Raw genomic sequence first — 20,437 nt, 5'->3', positions numbered from 1 at the left:
AAAGCAACGCATTTTCGGTATTCAGAGAAGGGAAGGAGCTAGCAGCTATATACACGTAAGACTAGTGATAGTGGAGATCCTCTATGTGCCTAAGCAGGTGCGAACAACAGCAAAAACGAAAAACTCAATTCAGCCAGTTTTTTTCTTTTGGACCATGTTAACGGCCGCGTTCGAGAATAGCGTGTTACTCTTGTTCCATCTTGTCGCAAATACATGGTCGTATGCGTCTAGAAGGATGTTGGCTACCATCTAGGAATTGCTTCGTAACCACCCTATCTGACTGACAACCAAAAGGAACCTATGTTGCGAACGGGCAATCAGCCACAATCATACTCCTTATTCCTCTCTCACAACACCGGTCATTCAATTCCACTTCCGGTCCTTCAGATGTTTGCTGTGCACAAGCTTTGGCATGGCAGGATTCCAAGTACAAGCGCGTAGTAATTCCAGCACACGTAAGATACCCGTAGCAGGTAGCTGGCATGAACTCCAGAAGGACAGTTACTGCTGCAAAACGTTAACCACGTTGTGTGGCAAGCGAAGTTAGTACAGGGACGCTGCTTAAAAGCGAATCTGCTGCGAAGTCGCAGCTCCGCAACATCGAGAACAAAGGAATGCGCATAGAGGCTCAGAAACTTGACGGTACGTCGGCGCAAAAAGTTACAGAATAACACTCTTATTTCTCCACGTCTAACGGGTAGGCCCATCCCGTCTCTGGAGTTACGGAAGGCCAGAATGGAAACTGCTGTGTACAAAACTCATCAGAGTTAGATTTGGGTCTAACGATTTGCAAAGCTGACTGCAAAACCTCCCTCTCGCTCAGCAATTCCAACAAAAATGGGCACATCCATAGTTTTTGCCTTGAAAGATATCGACGAAGTTGGCACAACTGCCACAGCCACCAGATCTTTCGCCGAACAGAAAACATCCTCGGTGTTGTAACTTCTTATCTGGAAAATGACACACATATAGCATCACTCGTCCTAAAAACAGCTGCTACACGCCTCGGAACACCGCGTGGGACTTGGGTCGGCGCAATCTTCAAAGAAATTGGAAGCCACACCCCGCCACAACCATATATATTAGTGTCCCAGTATTGCCAAGCGATGCGATGACCAAAAACAATGGAAGGAGTCGGAGAAAGGGCATGCTGCGACATGTACTGGAGCTTTTCTGGACGGACGTACCACCACTACGCGGCTTCCATCTAGAGGCTTCTGTGTCAAAACGGGTGCATGCGCAGGCGGTTCTTAGTTAGTGTGCGCGACGTGAAATTATGGAGATACACACAAAACCGTGAGATAACTATACAACAATCCAAGGCGTACTAGCTGTTTCTGGTATCCTTCCATGTCGTCTCAAAATGTTAGAATAAGTCAACACATACCTCCTGGCCGTCGGTCAAACCCAGTAGCATGACATCTCTTTCATCCAGATCAGCTTTCGAAATAATCAAGATGTCGCCTCTATATTCTTTCGCCAGCTTGACAAACAAGCAGAGACCCTCTAAAAAATCTTTCCGTTCCTGAAATCCACACACCGTCGGATGAGAGCTGCGCGGTTAAAGACTCCTGTCTGTGACAGAGTTACACACACCAGGAACCGCCTGTATCCGGAATCAGACGTAAACGTGTGACTGCTTTGGTATGACGTCCGTGTTTACGGTACAGTCCCACGGAGCGGAGGAAGTAGCTGCCTTGGCCGTGTTATCAGCATTGCCACTCCGCTAAAAGTTACCCATCTGCTAGTCCTCAAAAGTGTGAAACCACTGAAATAGAGCAAACAAAGTGCGAGGCGATCCGAACAGCTACCATGATCATCTACTGTATCCGCGGTTTGCTTTTGTAACATCCATGCTCTGCTGTCCAGTTCAAACAACCGTGGGCATCCGACTGGCTCCACAAACTGAGAGGCAAGGAACGCTGGCCTCCAGTTGATTGACATCGCCACTCACATCTCTCATCGGAACCTTCCCGCTTTTCAAAACGACCTTTTCCGCCTGCGTGTATTTAAACTGTGGAACCTTCACTGTTGGGCGCATGAAAGCGACAGCGTCTTCTAGTACCCCAGAATGCCATTGGCCGATCCACTTCTTCTGAAAAAGAACAACAGAGAATACGTAGCGCGGAATTGTCAGTGGGCTCTCAGCTACAGACGGGCGGAGCGGCGTGATGACATGGCTGCACAACGACACTTCAGCAAATGCCCCGAAATCAACACACAAGCCTAGACTCTGGCTACTAACTAGTTTCTTGGTCGGCAAAGGCAGTGCCTCGTCTTGCACACGTACACATTCCAGGTTGTTGCCGACGGGAGGGCAGTCACCTGGTGCAGAATGTCACTCCCAAATGATAACAGCACCAACAACGACGCCAGCTCACCTGCGCGTCGTCGAACTCAAGGTAGAGACCAGCGTTCTCCGGGCCAAGGACCGTACTCCGGCGTCTGCTCCTTACAGGTGGCGCCATCACTTGATCGGATGCCTCCTCTGGCGCGCCTTCCGAAAAGACATTTTTACGTTCTTGAAGGTTTTCGTCCATCTCGCGGGTGTCCTGTGGTTGAACACTGGTCTCGAACATGCCTCCGGATGAATCTCTCTTTGCTCCCTCCATCGTTCGTACCCCCAGTGAAAAAACGAAACTCACAAACGACAAAAACTCAAAACAGCAGATAACCAAAAACCTAACGGCGTCGTTGACCTGCAAATAGCGGCTGCAGCTGCGGCGGCGACCACGCGTCAATCGAACAACCTAACGGGACTCGCGCTTGAACCAGCCAATGACTTTTCGACTACACGTGGCCTCCACTCGCGCTTCTGCAAATGCTGAAGTTTGCAAATCATGTTTACGCCACGGTCGAGGATCATGCGACGCAACGGCTGCAAAAGTGGCGCTATGTGTACCCGCTTGCCAACCACTGCTGGTGAGGGGAGCATCGAGACGCAGCGTTCGTCGCACGCCTCAGAGTCGTTCGCGTACTGCTAGTGGCACAGCTTCGGTTCACGATGCTTGGACGTGGTGATTTTACCGCGTCTTCAATTGACTTTCCTGTGTGACGACGTTCCTCTCGACAGTGGCTAGAAAATTCAGGTTAAACACCATTTTGGTTGCCGTGGTTCTCTACCGAAGCGAGCTGACCCTCCGCTTGAGGGAGCGGCACGCCGCGGAAAATGCCTTTTTTGCGTGCAGACAGAATGGCCTGAAGGTCAAGCGCTCCCACGGGATGACTTCGATACCGTCTTTCGCGCTTTGTTCGTTGCACAGTTGAACCTCTTCGACGTCATGTTTGACGGCGAAAATTGTCTCCTTTACAGGGCTATAGTACAGCATGATTTTCTTGAGGATGTTCCCTTTGAGTAGGCTTTGGGGGAGCGCCGCAGTCCTGCCAGATATCCCTGTGCCACTACAAACTTGAGCCAGATATTGAATAAGAATATATTCATCTTCCCTGGGGAGAGCACAGTGCTTGCATAGTGGTCTTAGAGACGGTATGTTATTCAGACAAGATGGTACATTGTGCGAATGGGGAGAAAACTCTCCGGGTGATACGAGTGGCAAATGTCGAACACATACTTCAAAGTCCCACTAAAGAAACAAGCTTGGCTTTTGCTTCTGAAAGATACGCTTGACAAACTGGTATGGCACGGTGCCTTTGCCCTAGCCACAGGATTGTGATCGATGTAACTCAAACGATGCCAGCGCCAAGTAATGGCACCTGGTGAACAACCGTTCATTAAAAACCGAGACATACACCCGGCCGAAGCTTCACTATGCATCTTTATTTACCACAATGAAGGGGGTTCTCTTCATGAATGCAAAACCTTTCGTTTTAGGGGAAGGTGCATGGCTCTCTAAAGGCGGACACCAAAGACCCAGCACAGTAGCCATGCCTAACAGTCGTTTCGATTGTTTTCCGTACGGCGGAAAGCCCCGTTTCTATTTTCTACAAAAATATCTCGTCTAAAACATATCATCGAAACAGAAAGCCTTTTATTTCACGAACTGGCGTGAACACTAAAATCGGGATCCACTTCACCGATCGCATTCCTGTAGGGTATAGCCTGCTATGGGGCGCTGCATCGGCAGTGACATACTGAAAGCAACCGATTGTGAGGAGAATGCTCACCCCTCGTTTCGGTTTCCACTGATGTGTTCTTAGCGATGTCTCTGAAGATAGTGAAAGCTCCTGTCAATGCTGCCTGAAGGAACAGGTGGCATGCGGTCCGTTTTTTGCTTGATCCTGAGCATCTACGTGTCTTTCATAGCATTCTCAAAAAGAACGCGGGAGCTCGAACCGTTAAGACACATTCTGGTTCGTAAGTGCCACGGTATCGGGGTGTGTGTTCACCCTTTCGCCATGAAGGTCGTCGTAATGGATGCTTTGTCCGAGAAGGCCTTTAATCGATCGCGCATCGTGTCCGCAATACTGTTCACGACAGGTTAGCGTTCGAAAAAGTTCTGCCAAGTCCCCGCAACTCTCTTCTTTCCTATATTTGCAAGTAGTATACTCCAGTGCTTCATTCGAGATCTTTTCAAACCGCTACTGTGGACTTTTTCTATAGCCCAACACCCTCCGGGCGGTCTCCTACGTTGACGTTGTCGAGAAAATGCAGATGCAGTGGAGAACTACACTGCAGTCTTCAGGATCAATTCGGACACACATGAATGTTTGATGCGTTTCCTTCAATGCAACACGTCTACAAGCTCTTACTCACTCAAGTCTAGAGTCTTGCGGAAATGCACGTTTCAATCAGGCTGCCCGTTGAATATAGCGTCGAAGCTTGCGGGACTCCGTTCACCGCTTATTTGTACTAAAAGGACTCCAACTTCACCTGGCCTCCCAGCTCCCGAACCCAGAAGCTGGGGCAACGCAATAGGATGTGAAAGCATTAATGGCTACAGCATCATGATTACATCATGATTACAGAGTGTGCACCGGTGATTCTGTATAGACACAAACAGACCCAGGGTGTCGCGGGATTGCTTCGTTCTCGGAGGCGTCGCTGCCGGCACAGCGTGTGCAGCGCATGCCGTTGGCAAATCTTTGCGCGTTTTCTTCATCCAACTAGAAGACAACTGGAGATGTGTTGAAAATGGAAGTTCCTTCGGATCAGTAGCACCCTGCCAGACAAGAGCTAGACACTTCCTTTTTTTCCTGACGGTTAGCCATCTCCTTCTGCTGTCGCGGCACGCTCGTCACACTCTGTCTTTTTTGATGCAGCGTCTACCAATATGCTACGTCTTGCGGGCGTCGCCCGCGACACCTAGCTAAGCTGTTCGTTGGATAAGCAGTCACCTGCTTACTATTTTCCTGTTTAGTTTCTTTGTTGTACCATCTCCGTCTCCTAGACGCTTTTAGCGGTGCGCGCCGCAGCCCCATATTATCTCCTATACTGAATGCCTGGCCTCCCAACTCTGACATGGAACGTGTGCCCAGATCGATGCTGCTCAGCAGAAAAACGTATTACCTTCACTTTCTTTGGAAGGAGGTCTCGTTCTTTCTTCGCGGTGTTACCCATTTTTTTCGTGTCCTATTGGGATCCCTCTTTGAGGGAGTGCAACAATCTTCGCAGTGCGCAGACTTCGCCTTTCCTTTGACGTGGACGTAAATGGCGCCTGAACTTGAGGTTCGCACACACTCAATTACCTTTTCTACTCAAAAAACTCTCCAGTCTCAAAAGGTCCCAGAGGGTGACCGTTATTTACCACGCTCAGGCGTCGAGAGTGACTGGGAATGCGGGAAGCAAGTACGCAGTTCCAAATGTGAGCGGAACCGCTAACAGGGGCCGCGAACAATGAGCCTTCGGTGATTTCAGCTCATCGTTTCCGTACCCACAGCGGATTTACAAGGAGCGATTCCCCCGTGTCCGTTCCCTCTTATTACTATTCTGTACGTCCAAGACGGCGCGCGTGCAAGAGGTGTCTGTGTGGAGTCTAGGTGTGTACAGGACCTAACAGTTCGAACTGGGAGGCAGAAACCGTCACATCTCTCGAAACTTTTCCTACGCGCATGCTTTTCAACTCTTTCGGGTGCAAGCCTGGACATAGTTGGGGACGAGTCCGCGTGTCAGACGAAAACGAGGAACGAATGAATGGAGAGTGAAGAACAGCTGAGGTGCCGCCCACCCCCTGGGGGCGAGCCGCCTGCGAAGGTGGCCGACGTCAGAGTGTCTGGAGACTGCGCGAGCATCTCTTCGCCCTGTTCTCTAGAGATTTCCTATGAACTTCTTCTTTTCTCGCTTCAGTCATGCACGGATCCTGGCATTCAGACGCGACAAGAGAAGCTGGCGGCAACTACGGCAGCTGTGCGCGAATCGCTCGAGGCCAGTCTGCAAGATCGTTTGCCTGCCGCCCTCACCGGAGGCCTGAAGGAAGGCCCTAAAAAAGGCGGAGAGGTCCGGGAAGCCGTGAGTAGCCAGCCGTCGATCTCTGCGTCTCAAATCCCTCCTCCTCAAGTGGCCTCTGCTGCTCTCGCTGTTTCTCTGCCGATCTACGGCGGCGCGGTGGATCCTTGCAGTCGCGGTGGAGGAAGCGGCGGGAAGGCGTCCGAGAGGCAGCCCGCTTTCTCGTGCCTCGTGAAGACCCTTCCCTCGCCGTCGGCCTTTTCTCCCCGTTCCCAGTATCCCTGGGTGCCCAGTCCAGCCGCGTCGCATGCAGACAAGGATGCGTGTCGCCAGTCTCTTACGGTGAGGTATTTGCTTCCGGTGTCCGCGCCGGAGAGCGGAGACCCCGGTGGAGAGAGACAGCGAGAAGAAAGGGAAAACAGTGGTGAAGGCAGTTCTTCGAGAGTTGCTCGGGGCTCTGCCTTCCTTGGAAGGAAGCAAAAGAGTGTTCTGCGACTCAAAAACCAGGTCGTCAGTGGAGTCCACTGTCGCCTGCACTGGAGTATAGACACCGACCGCCTCGTGGCGTTGACGGAAGCCGTCCTTGCTGCCTCCAAGTGCGCAAGTGGAGGCAGCGGGACTCTGCCTCTTGCCTCAGCCGTCTCGTGCCACGAAACGGTTGGGTCGGATGCGAAGAATAGCCAGCAACATACCGCGTTCCCCTGTCCTTCCGGGGGTGCGCCTTTTGCGGGAGGCTCCCAGCAAAGCGGCGCCGCGGACCGTGGAGGGGCTCCGAGGCATGCGTGGGGTCACTTTCTCGTTTTCGACGCCGAGGATTCAGACCTCCTCGGCACAGAGCAGCTCGGCCCGCCGACCGCAGGGGACCAGAGCGACAGCCAGGCGCCTGCTGCGTCGTGTTTCGGCTCTTCGGCCCTGCCTGGCACCGCCGCCATTTTGCGTCCACAGTCGGATCCACGGGTCGCCGCGTTCTGGCGTCCTCAGCTGACGAGTCTGCTGACGCGGACGAACCTGGCCCAAGCAATGGTTTCGCTTGCCGCGGAGGGAAGGAAACGACGTGAGGACACAGGCGCAACGGATGAGGGGCGTTCGCCATCCGAAGGCGAAGAGCAGCTGAGCGTCGCGGCGGTTCTAGACACTGTGGAGAAATTCCCGTTTGTCGAGCTCCAAGTGGCAGATGAGTCGACGAACGGGACCTGGATCGGCGGCAAGAAACTTCAGAAACAACAGGGCGCTTCAGTGTGGCCAGGCAAGGCCACCCTCGCCCTGAGCAAGCAGTGTAAGTCCCCGCCGCAGAGGGGGAAAGCAGGGGCAGAAACATGTTGGGTGATAAGCAGAGAGCGAGGAAGAGACCAGAGCCGTAGAGGGTTCGAAGAAGACACGAAGGTCGATAAACTAAACCGGTGGATGGAGACGTGGAACGGACACAGCGCGACAGCAGGGGAGAGGAGGAGACTACCGAGAAACGAGGGGTAGCGCGCGAGCGAGGAGGAAGAAAAGAAAGGATAAGGATAGGAAGAGAGATCAGGATGTCCAGAAGAGAAACGGGACGTAGATAGAAGGCACAGAACTGTGCGTTGTTACCTGGCGTCGGTGTGAACTCGAAAGTTGAAGAGCGTTTTTGCGCGACGTGCTTGCTCCACTCTGCCGTACAGAGTCTGTGGTCATTCAAGAACTTCAGGTATTTCAGGTTTCATTCCCAGTTTTTGTTTGTGAAATCTTTTTTTCCGCCATCTTCAGATGTTCCCTCCGAGCAACCAGTCGCAGCGTTTCGATGGGCCCTGTCGATTAAATGGCGTCGAATTCAGCCATCCACTTCTCTTCTCTCTCCGTCGTCTTCTTCCTCGGCTTCTCTCTCTTCGGCTCGGTCTGCTGGGTGCAGTCCCGCGGTGGTGGAGCCGATGGGGGGATGCCCTGGGGGCAGTCCCGCTTTCTCTCTGTCCTCGCGGACCGACAAGCACGGGGAATCGCCGCTGGGGTACCCTCCTTCTGTCAGTTCGACGTCTGCCTTCGATCCGAAGGGGAACAGTGCGCAGGTGTTGCTTTCCAGAGACGAGCGCGCGACTTCCAGAGGACAGGAGCGTCCAGACTGCGCCGCTATGGAGGCGGAGCGGATGCAACTTCGAGCTCGCTCTGAGGGTCCGACTGCTCAGAAGATGAAGGAGCCTCATCTGTCTTCACTCCCGAACAGGGTAGAACCCGATGCTCGAGGGGCGTCGGCCTCGTGTGCCCCGGGTGGCAGTGTCGCGTCCACAGGGACGGTCGAGTTTCAGATTCAGCGAGCGCAGACGAGAGGACCTGATAGAGAGAGGGAGAGCGAGAGGGAAAACTGCGTTGTCAACGGGCCGTTCGAAGCTAACCAAAAGAAGGACCAGGACCCCCGAGGCACTCAAGAGGGACAAGAGGTAAGCGGCAATCTGTCGCTTCGGCCGAACAGTGTAACATGTTCCTCTCTCCTGGCAACCTCCGCTGAGCTTCTCGATCTCCAGTTTCCCTCGGAAGACCCTCCCCAGGGGTCGTCTCGTTCGCAGTCGTCCTCGATGGCAGCTGCTCCCGTTTCGGCATCCGCCGCTTCCGCCTCTGCTCAGGCTCTCCGTCGCCCTGCGCATGCATCCGCTGTGTCGTTGTCTGCGCCGACGCGCGCCCGTGAAGGCGAGTGCGGGACTGAGGAGAGAGAGAAGAAGAAGATGCGCCTCGTAGGTGAGGCAGAAGAAACACGAGACAGAGACAGGCTTTGTTCGACGCCTTGCGAGAGCTGGTCGAACGACATCGGTTGCTCGACCCGTGAGAGCGGCCGAGAGAAGGGCGCCGGCCGACTCGCGCAGCAGTTGCAGAAACTCGTGAAAGAAAAGCGAGAGCTCGAGGACGAGATTCAACAGCTCTTGGTTGAAAACGAGGAACTGAGAAACACGGAACAACAGAGGCAGGTAAGACACAGACAGGGCTCCAGATTCAGTTTCAGCCGTAGGCTTAAAAGCCAACGCTTCTCGTGGCCTTGTTTAGGGGGCGAATCGTTCAAGGAAGACTTAAAATTCGCACGTGGGATTGACATTTTCCCGGCAAAATACAGTAATTCAAGACGTATTTATCTATCACAGGTTTCCACACACACCCTTCTCCTGTGTCACGCACACAAGGTTGAAGGAAAAGAGTACAAGGAAAAGAGTACGGGGGAAGGAGGAAGACTTCCGACAGAGGAAGGTTGTGCACAGGCTGACGCACTGGAGGCCCAGGCGCGCAGAGGCCACAGAGACATGGAAAATTGAAACAGAAGCTAACTCTGGACATGAGAGCAAGAGAACGGCGAGATGTGGAAGGAGCAACAGTCACACAAGGACCGAACTCTGGGCCATGGCAAGAGGTGCCACCGCAGCTCTATCGTCTGGTTCCCAGCCCAGGGTCTTCTTTCTCAGCATCGATGCCTCTCCCTCGATTCGAGTCCCCCGCGTGCTTCCTCCGCCCGCATTTTCAACGCCCTTCAAGTTCTGGGCTTCGTCCCTCCCTCCCGTGTTTGCGACTGCCGGTGCATTTTTTCCAGGAGGAATTCACGACGCTGGACCGATCCCTACAAGAAGCCAGAGAGAAGTGGAAAGGTAGGTTTTGTCGTAGGTTGTCGCTTACCGTCACCGCTGAGCGAAGCTTTGTTCGTGTGGGTGTCTTTTTTTCTCGACTCACGGTGTCTCCAACCAAAACGACACTTTGTCAGAGTCGCAATTGCAGCAGAAAGGGAAAGATGCTTCGCCTTTGTTTTCTCTGTGCAGCTGCTGACGCGACTATCGGGACCTTAGAGGAACGCGCTGCCCAGCGCGAAGCCGAGATCGAAGCTCTAAGAGGTACTCGCGTCAGATTCGAAGAGAGAAGAACGAAAGTCGACTGCATGAAGGGAATGCGTCGTGCATGGTTGTATGCTTCTTTTCCTTGCACCCGTCACGTTCTTCCCCTCTCACTTCTTTCTCGGTCATGAGCTGCGCGTCTTCAGTGTCCCTCATGATGCCAGTCCTTCTGTATTTGTGCTTTTCTCTTACTACTGGCATTTCCGTTTGCCGCTTCGTGCCTTCGTTCTGTCGAGTCTATCTTTCCTTCTCTGCCCTTCTCTCCTCTTTGCTGCAGCGACGGCTCGACAGCAGGAGGAACGGCAGCAGTGTCGTGAGGTAAGAGGAGCCACTTGACAGAGGCGACGAGAGGAGAAGCAGAAGGTTACGAAGAACAAAAACGAAAGTGTCACCGGAGGATGCGTCGTGGGAGGGATGGACAGCTTGTGTGGAGAGGGCCGCTGCTGTTGCCTGTTCCACGCGAAATCGGCTGAGAGCCGATGATAATCTCTCAGAAACGGCCTTTGCGGCGGTTATTTGTGGCTTCCCTGGAGGCAACAAGGGCCTTTGCATGCGTAAAAAAGCCCACTGTCTGGACACCTCAGTTCCACGCGGTTCCTGTGATATGTGTGTGCGAGTGTCACCTGGGGGGTGGGCGGAATCGATGACAGACGGCAGGCTCGAGAAGGCAGATGCCACGGTTGGGATTGAAAACCTGTCGAGGGAAGTGGACTTGCCTTGTCCTTTCCTCATCAGAGAGAGTGGCTAGAAGAGGCGAAGCGTTTGCGAGCGGCAGCCGCGGCACTTGAGGAGGAGAAGGCAGACCTGCAGGACACTCTGGAGGAACACAAAAGGGTGAGGCAGCAAAGCAGCGCAAACTCGACAGCGGACAGATAAAAACGGGCAGAGAAACACGAAAGGCGAAGGCGGAGGACACAAGGAAGGATGGCGCGGAAAAGCCGACAGAGGAGCAGAGAGAGAGGGAGAAAGGAACGGCAGCAAACGTAGGACAAAACGGGCAGTGGTCACCGAACAGCGAAAGAGAGAAGAAGAAGCGAGGCCGAAAGAGTACGGAAGAGGGCCCATCGGAGGCTTATTAACAGAGAATGAAACAAAGACACCACCCGACACAGAGCAAAACAGGGCGCATAACGGAGACGGAGCCGGGCGGCATCCAAAAGAGAACTGGAGAGTTTCTCGAATCCAGCGAATGGGAAGTGCATAGCTGATCAGAACTGGAAAGACTGAAAAGATAACAGGAAGTTGTTGCAGTGTGGACGAATAGGAAACAGCGAGAGAATCGTCTGTAGGAACGGATCTTGGTCATTCGCGCAATGCCGCTTCCGTTTCGAAGTTTCGAATGTCGAATGGAGAGCCAACCGTTTTTCGTGTTGAGTTTCTTGGTTCCACATGTTCGGCGATTCTTCCATTTTTCTTTCTTTCTAAAGCAAAATGCTCAATTTTCCGCATGAGTGCCGCTGATTGTATCTCTGTTTCTTTGTCGTTTCGGCGTGTCTCTCTCGCAGGTCCTGGCCAGATACACCTCGATCTGTGCAGCTGTGAGAGAGCAGCTCCGCGATCTTTCGCCGCGCCGCTCTGGACCGTTTCAGATCCAGAGGCGTTCTGCGCCCGGCAATTTGCCCCCGCTCGCTCCTTCGTTCTCTTCGCCACCTACTGGTTCTCGTCCTTTGGCTTCCTCGTCTTCTCCCGTCCCCCGTACATCAGCTGAATCGACAGGGCGTGCTGCGGAGCCCTCCAGTGGCGCAGGACCGGCGCAGCCACTCACCGCGGCGACCCGGAAGGGAGCGGAAAACATCCTCCGCTCCAACGACGAAGGAAGTAGGGTAAGGGAGATGAATTAAAAGGAACGAGGAGAAAGCATCCGTTCAGAGGTAGCAACTCCTCCGACATAGGTCCGTGTAGATGCATTGCACACATGAGCACCGCATGCGCGTGCGTGGAAACCTGAACGGATCTGGTCATGCAGTCGTTCCTGCTGCTGCATGTGGACCTGTCTCCTGTTCTGACATTTATATCCACGCGTGGAGGGGGGGAGGGGCCAAAGAGAGCCGCTGCAAATGGGCGAGGACACAACAAAGGGGTCGCATTTGTGTTCCCGAACTTCACATTCTTGGTGGTTGTCTAGGACGCGTCAGTACTGTGACCGTTGGGACTGGACGCCACCTTCCACTGCCTGGTCACCCGGTCTCAGCCTGTCCTTTCTCTCTCTTCAGCGAGGTGTGGAGAGGACCGAGGACGACGCCTTTCAGTCTCAGGACCGAGCGAGTCTCGAAGATCTGCTGGAGGACCCTCCAGGCCCACTCACGCTCCTCTCGCCGTCGAGGGCGCGACCAGAACAGGCGGCGTGTCTACGCTCCACAGAGAAGTCCCCTGCTGACTGGCCTGTCTTGTCTGCGAATTCCTCTAGCGAGTGCCTGCTGAGACGCGGAGAGCCGTGCGCTGCGGCCTTGTGCTCAGGCGCTCGCGGCGCCAACGGACGTCTAGGCCTTTCTAGACAAGCAATGTCTGACGGGAGGGACCCCTCGAAGGCGCAGAGCCGGTCGGACGAAGCCGAGGCCGAACGAGGGAAACGAGGAAGCGAAGAGACTCTGGGCGACGAGAGAGCCAGGAGACTAAGAGGTACGCCGACATCCATGAGTGTAGCCTGGAACGCCTCTCGTGAAGAGCTGCGAAGAACAGGAGGAGAACCGCAGGACCGCAGAGGGCAAGAGGAGAGACGATCTGAAGACCTGACGCATGTAACTGGGTACGCGACGGGAGTGAGCGAGGCTTCCGCCCTTCGTGACGACCTTGCTTGTAACGTCAACGACGACCTCCTCAATTTCCTTCAGTGAAAACGAACCTTCATGAGTCGCACTGCGGCGTAGATTGCCCTCTGTGTGGTTTTATGCTGTCGATCTAGAACGGGAGGTGTCTATACGGTGGAGGTGGAGGAACTGCGTCTGGTGGCGTCGCCACAGCGCGCCTGGCAGCGAGGAAGTAAAATGCGCGGGGCAACGTTGGAAAGCGAAACTGGGAAGAAGTTTTGTTTTCCGCGCCACACAAAACAAAGGAGAGACACATCTCGGGTGAGTTGTCGACAAAGAAGTACGTTTCGAGACAGAACCCATTGGAGAGGAGGTGTCAGAGAGGGGCGGCTCAGCAAGGAGACGCCTGTTTTTGCTCGCCTCTCTCCTCCGGCTGAGTTGTGGTGATGGCGATCCGTCATCACACGTACTGTGCTGTACGGTGAGGAGTGCGTTGTTTCAAAGAGTTTTGAACTGGGAAGCAAACCCACCTCAGCAGGAGGTTGCCGTTCCACTCCCCTCTGAGATGTTTTCAACTTCGGTTCTCGGCACCGGCGAGAAACCAACCTTTTTGGCATTTTGAAAACTGCATGCAAATCGTGTGTCGCACGTGTGTGTGGAAAGGCACCTGTGGCACCGAGGCTACTGCGAGTAACTTCAGTTTCGAGAAGAGTCCTGCGTGTTCTTCCCCGTCGATGTGCAGGACGGTGGACCCGCACCTCTCGAAAAAAAACAGGCTCGAGCAAGTGACGCTTTCCTGGTGTCGCTCCTATGCACTGAAGACAGAAGAGAACTCGACGGCAGGAGGCCGCTGCCTCGACGAAAGATATTACGTCTCTGCCAAACGGCGGCAAGAAGTGACATTGTTGAACACCCTGCCTCTTCAAAGATGCTCCTGAAGGCCTCGAATCCAAATATATCGATATCTGCATATATATATATATATATATATATATGTATATATATACGTCAAGAGGCATGCGTATACATACATATACAAAGACGTATATGTAAATATATCCGTGCATGTGATGGCCTGAAGGCCCACCACGCCATCGACATTGCAAAAAGCATTCGGGTGGCATTAGACACTGCAGAGCCTGGGGCTCCTATCCCGGGTGAAACGGGCAATTGACGAGCATCACTAGATCACTCGAGTAGTCATCGCCGCCTTCCACATCGGCGCCGCCGAAGAATGGGCTAGAGTCTTTCGCCTTTCGGTGTGAAAAAAGAACCACCCCGACCCCAAAAGCCCGGTCGCTTGTTATCCAGCCATCCAGCTCTCCCCGAGTAGGTGTGTGGCACGTGTTCGCTCTTGAACTTCTTTTCAGATTGCGGAAAGTTCTCGTGGACCTTTTGTTCTCGCTATAGGTCGCACCGGTTCCCGCGTTCCTCTCTCGGGGAGGCGAGAATCATCACTCTTAAGTCGCTACTTTTCTACACGGTCTCGCCCTTGCATGCACGCCAGTCACTCTCTCGTTTCTTCATCCACTGCTGCCTGGTCCTTTTCGCCAGCCTCCTGGTGGCGGAGCAACTCCGCCGCGCGCGTCTCCCGCAGGCGGAAGCGCTTCAGGAGGCGCTGTTGCAGGTCGTCGACGCTCTCGCGCAAATCAGGGTCGCCTCTCTCAATAGCTTCCCCTGAAATGACGTTACGAGAGACAGCGATATCGCTAGTTCAGCATGGACACAGGGTAAAATGCGGCATCACGCCTGGTATCTACACATCTGTGTAACCAGAAGTGAATCTCTACGTATTGCCCAGCTATGTCGGAGGGCCTAGAGATCGATTCCTCTGTGCGCCAACCGCATGCGCATGTCTCCGGGGTGGTCGCGACGCCTCTGTTCAGACGCCGAAGTCAGCGCTTCTCTCTGATTTTCAGACGTATTTGTGTTTCATTCCGGATGCTTTTCTCTTTCTGTAAGGCGCTCCAGATCGGCTTTTCTGTACACATGTGATGATGTCTGAACACCTGATCCGGAAATGCGTCTGTCTGTCAAAGAAACCGTCAACTGACCTTTCGCAATAAGAGCTTCTGCCTCGAACTCCGCAAGCTCCGTCTTTAAGCTTTTCTCTTCATCAATCAGCCACTGGGGCTTCACGTATTTCACAACGCAGCCGCGTGCTCGCATCTTCTCCAGATAGTGTACCATTTCCAGATTCGGTCTCGCCTAAAAAAGGCAAAAAGAGACGACATGTGTCTGAAGCTTCAGCGTGTTTTCGCGCTTTTTTCCTTACCCCTCTGCAGCTCGGGACGGAGGTCTAGGGGGAACAGCCGAACAAGACACAGACAGAAGAGCGGGAATCCCCACCAAGATACGAGGACGCCTCGTAGCGGACACGCAAAGGAAGGCGAAAAAACGTTTCACAGAAAAGCCAAAGAAAGCGGGTTTCACGCCAGACTGGCAGCCTGAACAGACGCGGGAGACAAGCCGGTGGACGAGTACGGAGAGTTTTAAGAAGAGACAGCATCGACTGCCACGAACCTGAACGCGGCTTGCTCGGAAAACCTGCCAAGCATGCAATGTCTCACTGTTTTGGGAAGAACCTCAAACTTGTAGGGTTTAATGTGAGCCCGCAGATTGAGACGATTCCGATAGACAATGATGACCTCGCCGCCAACACGGCGAATGGCGTCAATCGACGACTGATCGGCGCCTGCCACTTCAATGCTGATTTTGTAGGGGAAGGGGTAATCGTTCTGAGAGCGTATTCAGGAAAAAAGGCAAACACAACAGATGCATGCACAGGCGGCGCAGGCCAGAAAGCACGCCGTAGATTGTGCAGATGTCGTAGGAAAGAGCAAGCAAGACAACAGGACGGACGCAATACTCCCCGAACCAATGGAGGAAGCAGACGAGAGCGCGCGAGGACGGTAAAGGATCACAAAGAAAATAAACCGGTGGCAGAGAAAGATAGACACCGAGAAGAAGCGACCGGAGAGGATGCGAAGAAAACAGAAGGAAGGGAATGGCGTCTTATGAAGCCAGGGTCCTCGACCGACAGGCAAGTACGCGATGAGGGGAAAAGCGACACAGACGGAAAACACAACAAGGACAGTTTCTCTCTAGCCGTGGTCTCGGGGGTTAGACGCATCGCGGTGGGGAGACAAAAAACGAAAGGGAGGCGCAGCGATGTGAAAATGGAAAGAAGCATGAAACACGCAAAAACGGCGAGACACTTTCGATGCACCAAAACGGCGTCACACGAAATCAAGAATGCCCGATACCGATCGATTTTCTCCACGGTTCCGGGAGCGCGAAGCAGACGAAAAAGAAGAGCGTCACTTCCGGCTCGACATGCAGGCAAACACAAACGGTACGTTGAACAGTTCAGGGGAGGGCCCTGTCTGAAGAGGCAAAGCGCGTGGAGAAACGGCAGAAGGGAGGAGTGAAGCCACCAGCAGGAAAGAAGAAGGAACGAAAGGCTTGGAGATAGAAAAACGAGAATGGACTCCACAGTAGATCCATTAAAGAGGGGGGGGTGACGTACCACATTGAAAAGGCTAACGCCGTTCTTCACTTTCACACATCGACTGTCGTTCAGATGCCGCTGGGTGATGGTGAATCTGAAGCAGGCAAGAGGGATACACAAAGAGCAACCGGGAACGAGATAGGAGAGTCAGTGCCGGCTTGCGAAAGTCGAAATTGTGTCCAGTCCAGCGATGGCTTTGTACGCGGAAACCCGCGTTACCTTCGGGCGCCCATTCTCTTGCGAGACTCGCTCGAGTGACGGAGGCCTTGCAAGGCCAGATACTGGCCAGCGTTCAATGCACAGAGCCCCAAGCAGTCCTTCAGAAGCAGATGCACTCGCATACACTCCGATCTTTTTTGTACAGACAACATCTGGTTGATGGGTGCTGAAAAAAAGTCCCCAGAAGGCTCACATGAACAGCCGGACAACAGCATCTGTTTGCCCCTTGCTTACTCTTTCTCTCTACTATCTGAGCATATATATGCACGTACGTACATATATGTATATTCAAATATAGATGGAAAAATCTGTGCGCGCACGGAGAGATGCGTCGGTGGACGCACAGAAAACGTTCGAAAGGTACGGATAGCTTCCGGGACTGCCAGAAAGTATCCGGGATGCCAGTGGTCTTCATAGTTTGCCGGCAGCAAAGGGGGTACCAGCTACGGGCTTGCTCGCCTCAGCAGGTCACGGCAAACCCGTGGAGGCAACGGTGCGCTCTGGTCTACGGTGACTCACCTCGTATCGAGGCGACCGCTCTCAATGAATGTCCGCAGCTTTGCCAGGTTCAGAGGCTCCAGCACCTTCCGCTGCCTGAGAACGCCGCACAAGGGGAAGTTAGACGCCGCTTGGTGTACCAAACAAACCCGACGAGTATCAACCGGCACTTCCCGCCTCCCCCCCTCTCTCATTCGAACTCCTCAAAACACACTCGAACGAAACCGCGGGGGAGCGCTTTGTGTAGAGACACCTGCGCGAGTGTGGACGAAGAAGACACGACGGGAGAAACTCAGAGAGTTGTCGCCCGCGATGCCTCAGTACTGCTCAGGGTCTTTGGGCATCGGATAGCTCTTAGAAAGGCGACACTCGCATGCGCAAATGGACGCACGAACAAACGTTCACGACACACTGTGCTTTAAGTCCCAGCAGCTGTTTATAGCCAATGGAAAACAGCCTGGAGCTGGATTCACGTTCAGGCGGAAAGTGGACTTGTGCGGCGTGTGTCCCCTACACGCAGCGCCTTCACTATACACACGCATCAACAGAGACACAGACCTTCACTGTGAACACTGAAAAAGCCGTTCACGGACGAAGCCGTTTTATGTGGGATATGGACGCCGGAAAGGAGCGAAGGTGTTTCCAGACGCGTTAGCGGCAATAGGCTTCGAGTTCGCCCACGACGAGTTGGCATCGTGTGAAACATATCCATACGCATGTATAGATGTAGCTGAATACCCGCAAGTCAGTGCTTGAGTCTCCTCATCTACCTGTTGCAAATCGAATGAGCCGCTCTTACCGGGCAAGCCAGGCATCTGGCCACTTGGGAATGCGTCTGTAAAGAGGCAGCTTCCCACCCTCAAACGTGCGACTTCGAGGGCCCTTGTAGCGTCCAGCCTGCTGGTGAACGTGCTTCCATCTGATACCCTTCGCGTTGCTTTTGTCTCCCCTTCCTCGGCGTCGCTTCGATTTGCGCTTGTACTGAGCAGAGAACGAAGACACGGAAGGCGACAGTAAGACAAAGAACAAGAAAGGAAGGCAACGGAGGCGGACGAGAGGGAGACAACGCCAGTGAGGGCACAGAAATGACAACTGCCAGGCAAGTTGAGGGGAAACTCACAGAGCGAAGATCGTGCAACAGACGCAATCAATACACACGAACACGAGCGACAGGAACGAAGGAGATGCGAGACAGACCCTATCTGCCTTACATCTGTCTTCCTTCCGCGGCTCCTTCGCAAACCTTCCATCTCTCACCTTGCCCAAGCAGAGGCAATGGAGAGACAATAAAATGCCACAAGCGCGCCAGCGCACGGTGAGAGCAGACTGTTAAAGGAAAGGTCCCATCACGTCAGCTCCTTCACGTTTGCTGAGCAGGGGGAGGTGCCCTTCTCTGATGTTTCCCTCTGGATCCATTACAGATATGAATCTCGATTTGACAAGGTCAGGTTCTTCTGGTGCCCAGCTGAGAGGTACGCTTACCATAAGCCTTAGGTTTCTTGCCTCTATCGGAAAGACAGGCTTGCGAACCCTGGCGAAACGTCGATTGAAGGGATGCGGGCGAAACAGGCCCCTAGACCCATCATGGAACTGCTCTCGCGTGACTCGCAGTGCACTCGTTCCACCGTCTGCGTCTCCGCGCTCTGCATTTCTCCCTTCCCTGTGTCGTCCACCTTCTTTCTTCACTCGATCTGTGTCTCTCTCTGCGGCTCCTGGGGGACCCCCAGATTCTAGGCGCGGCTGCGACAACCGGCAAAAGGGACGACAAAAGGGTGACGAGCCGCGCCTAGGCACGCCACCTGCGGCGGCGACATACGAGGCCACACGAGTGTGGGCAGATTCACAAGGAGCGAGAAGATAAGCAGATGAGGAAGGTGAAACGGAGACGGCAGGGACGGTGCCGCGGCCGTACCCTTTAGGATAGACAGATGCGGCAGCATAGGAAGAAGCAGAAATCTCGCGGTCTGTGCAGGTGCCACGGACAGGCTCTTTAGCGTGTGGGGCCAAACCCCCTCGCCGCAAGGGAACTGCAGTGATACCGCAGGGCGAGAGACAAGGCGGAGACGCGACTGAGGAAGCCACGCATGCACTTGAGACACGTGGAACAAGATGCGCCGGGAGAGAGCGGGAGATAAACATATAACAGGAGTGGAAGGAAGCGTTCTGAAGGTTCAGCGACGAGAAAGACTGGCAAGACCCTCGCGCGACTTGTCGCATTTGAGATGTCGGATCCAGGAAGGACCCGGGAGGAGAGCGAAGCCCCGTCGACAGACGAGGAGACTCAGGGTTTCGCGAAGAGCTGGGGAAACGAGGGACACAAGAGGAGACAGAGGACAGCGGGCGAAGACAAAAAGCAGCAACGGGGGACCGTGAGGTGCCCCAGACCAGGGACGACGAAACAGGGACGGTGCGAACTGGAAGCGGCAGTAAACAACGCGAATATATAAGACTGCATGGCGCTAAACATGGGCCCGACGCCACACGCATAGAATAATGGTTCCTTAGGGTTACGCTCTGCTTCGCGCTCCTCGAAAGACACGCCGAAAAGCGGGGGCTCACCCCCGCTTGTCCCATCGTTGGGACAAGGGGGAGGAAACTGGAGACGCGCGAAAAAGAACTTCAATAAAGTGAGGCAAACAAGTTTCGTTTTAGGGTGGCGAAAGGCAGAAGAACAGCCACGGGAGAATGCCTGGTCTACTGGCCCAGTGTCTTCTTTTCGGCGGGTTTCTCTCCCTCTTTGAGTGATGGCAACGGGTGCAGCACCAGGACAGTACCCGACTTATGCCCAGCCGAGAGATCACGTCCGAGAGTGCCTTCTTTGTGTTGGAAAACGTTGGAAGAAATGAACATCATCCGGGTGTTTCACCACACAAGAACGGCATTCATGCGTGCGTTGTCTGGCCCAATTCACCGCCGGTTCTGGCTGCCAGGCGACGATAATCGAATTCGTGTGCAAAGTTAGGGCGTAACTAGCTGAGTTAGTGCGAGGCCTCCCGATCACCCAGTAAATGAGATCGCTGGGAAAACTGTAGTCTCTCGACCGAAAACGCAAATCTGTATGTTGTGACACCGTCGAAGCCCGACCTTGGACAGCGCTTCAGGGGCTGCTCGGCACGACTTGTCGAACCAGACTATGTGCGGGAGAAGCAATGCGTTATAGCAGAACACGGAAAATCAAAAGGAGTCGCTCGACAATGGACGAGTTATGAACAACGTCCAGACAGCGATCTGTCCCTTTGATAGCCGAAAGTGTAAGTACTTAAAGACAAAGAATGGGGCAGCGTTAGGC

The 20,437-nt window shown here is 53.8% G+C and overlaps 3 protein-coding genes across 3 annotated transcripts; 1 reads left to right on the top strand and 2 right to left on the bottom strand.

The window, feature by feature from the left end:
• Positions 1 to 430: 430 nt before the first annotated feature.
• Positions 431 to 2,875, bottom strand: TGME49_253820 (hypothetical protein). The gene is made up of 4 exons (XM_002369397.1): positions 2,382 to 2,875; positions 1,955 to 2,095; positions 1,388 to 1,525; positions 431 to 950 (listed from the first exon to the last, which is right to left on the bottom strand). Exons 1-4 carry the CDS (start codon positions 2,610 to 2,612, stop codon positions 780 to 782), a joined length of 681 nt encoding a protein of 226 aa, XP_002369438.1. The 5' UTR covers positions 2,613 to 2,875; the 3' UTR covers positions 431 to 779.
• A 2,205-nt stretch (positions 2,876 to 5,080) lies between these two features.
• On the top strand, positions 5,081 to 13,872 carry TGME49_253810 (hypothetical protein). Its single transcript, XM_002369396.2, has 8 exons — positions 5,081 to 7,619; positions 8,081 to 9,267; positions 9,879 to 9,933; positions 10,102 to 10,173; positions 10,451 to 10,491; positions 10,909 to 11,007; positions 11,679 to 11,996; positions 12,387 to 13,872. The coding sequence occupies exons 1-8, from the start codon at positions 6,092 to 6,094 to the stop codon at positions 13,005 to 13,007; spliced, it is 3,921 nt and encodes a 1,306-aa protein (XP_002369437.1). The 5' UTR covers positions 5,081 to 6,091; the 3' UTR covers positions 13,008 to 13,872.
• On the bottom strand, positions 13,609 to 20,372 carry TGME49_253800 (ribosomal protein L15, putative). The gene is made up of 7 exons (XM_018781027.1): positions 18,631 to 20,372; positions 17,948 to 18,129; positions 17,170 to 17,244; positions 16,450 to 16,525; positions 15,491 to 15,658; positions 14,975 to 15,128; positions 13,609 to 14,597 (listed from the first exon to the last, which is right to left on the bottom strand). Exons 1-7 carry the CDS (start codon positions 19,720 to 19,722, stop codon positions 14,428 to 14,430), a joined length of 1,917 nt encoding a protein of 638 aa, XP_018638164.1. The 5' UTR covers positions 19,723 to 20,372; the 3' UTR covers positions 13,609 to 14,427.
• Positions 20,373 to 20,437: the final 65 nt, after the last annotated feature.

This window comes from Toxoplasma gondii, chromosome III (genome assembly GCF_000006565.2).
Source record: "Toxoplasma gondii ME49 chromosome III, whole genome shotgun sequence".
NCBI lineage: Eukaryota > Apicomplexa > Conoidasida > Eucoccidiorida > Sarcocystidae > Toxoplasma > Toxoplasma gondii.
The sequence above is the reverse complement of the archived record's forward strand: the minus strand, read 5'-3'. Positions and strand labels throughout refer to the sequence as shown.

What these genes read in the sequence shown, in the direction of transcription:
- TGME49_253810 (XM_002369396.2), top strand. Translation starts at nt 6,092, where the DNA reads ATGGAGAGTGAAGAACAGCTGAGGTGCCGCCCACCCCCTGGGGGCGAG. An exon ending in AGCCAGAGAGAAGTGGAAAG is followed by an intron (nt 9,934 to 10,101) that starts GTAGGTTTTGTC and finishes TTCTCTGTGCAG; the next exon opens with CTGCTGACGCGACTATCGGG. An exon ending in CGAGATCGAAGCTCTAAGAG is followed by an intron (nt 10,174 to 10,450) that starts GTACTCGCGTCA and finishes TCTTTGCTGCAG; the next exon opens with CGACGGCTCGACAGCAGGAG.
- TGME49_253800 (XM_018781027.1), bottom strand. Translation starts at nt 19,722, where the DNA reads ATGGGACAAGCGGGGGTGAGCCCCCGCTTTTCGGCGTGTCTTTCGAGG. An exon ending in CCAGATGCCTGGCTTGCCCG is followed by an intron (nt 17,245 to 17,947) that starts GTAAGAGCGGCT and finishes CGGCGTTCTCAG; the next exon opens with GCAGCGGAAGGTGCTGGAGC. An exon ending in AGAAGCTCTTATTGCGAAAG is followed by an intron (nt 14,598 to 14,974) that starts GTCAGTTGACGG and finishes ACGTCATTTCAG; the next exon opens with GGGAAGCTATTGAGAGAGGC.
- TGME49_253820 (XM_002369397.1), bottom strand. Translation starts at nt 2,612, where the DNA reads ATGGAGGGAGCAAAGAGAGATTCATCCGGAGGCATGTTCGAGACCAGT. An exon ending in TTGAGTTCGACGACGCGCAG is followed by an intron (nt 2,096 to 2,381) that starts GTGAGCTGGCGT and finishes GTTCTTTTTCAG; the next exon opens with AAGAAGTGGATCGGCCAATG. An exon ending in GGAAGGTTCCGATGAGAGAT is followed by an intron (nt 1,526 to 1,954) that starts GTGAGTGGCGAT and finishes TGTGGATTTCAG; the next exon opens with GAACGGAAAGATTTTTTAGA.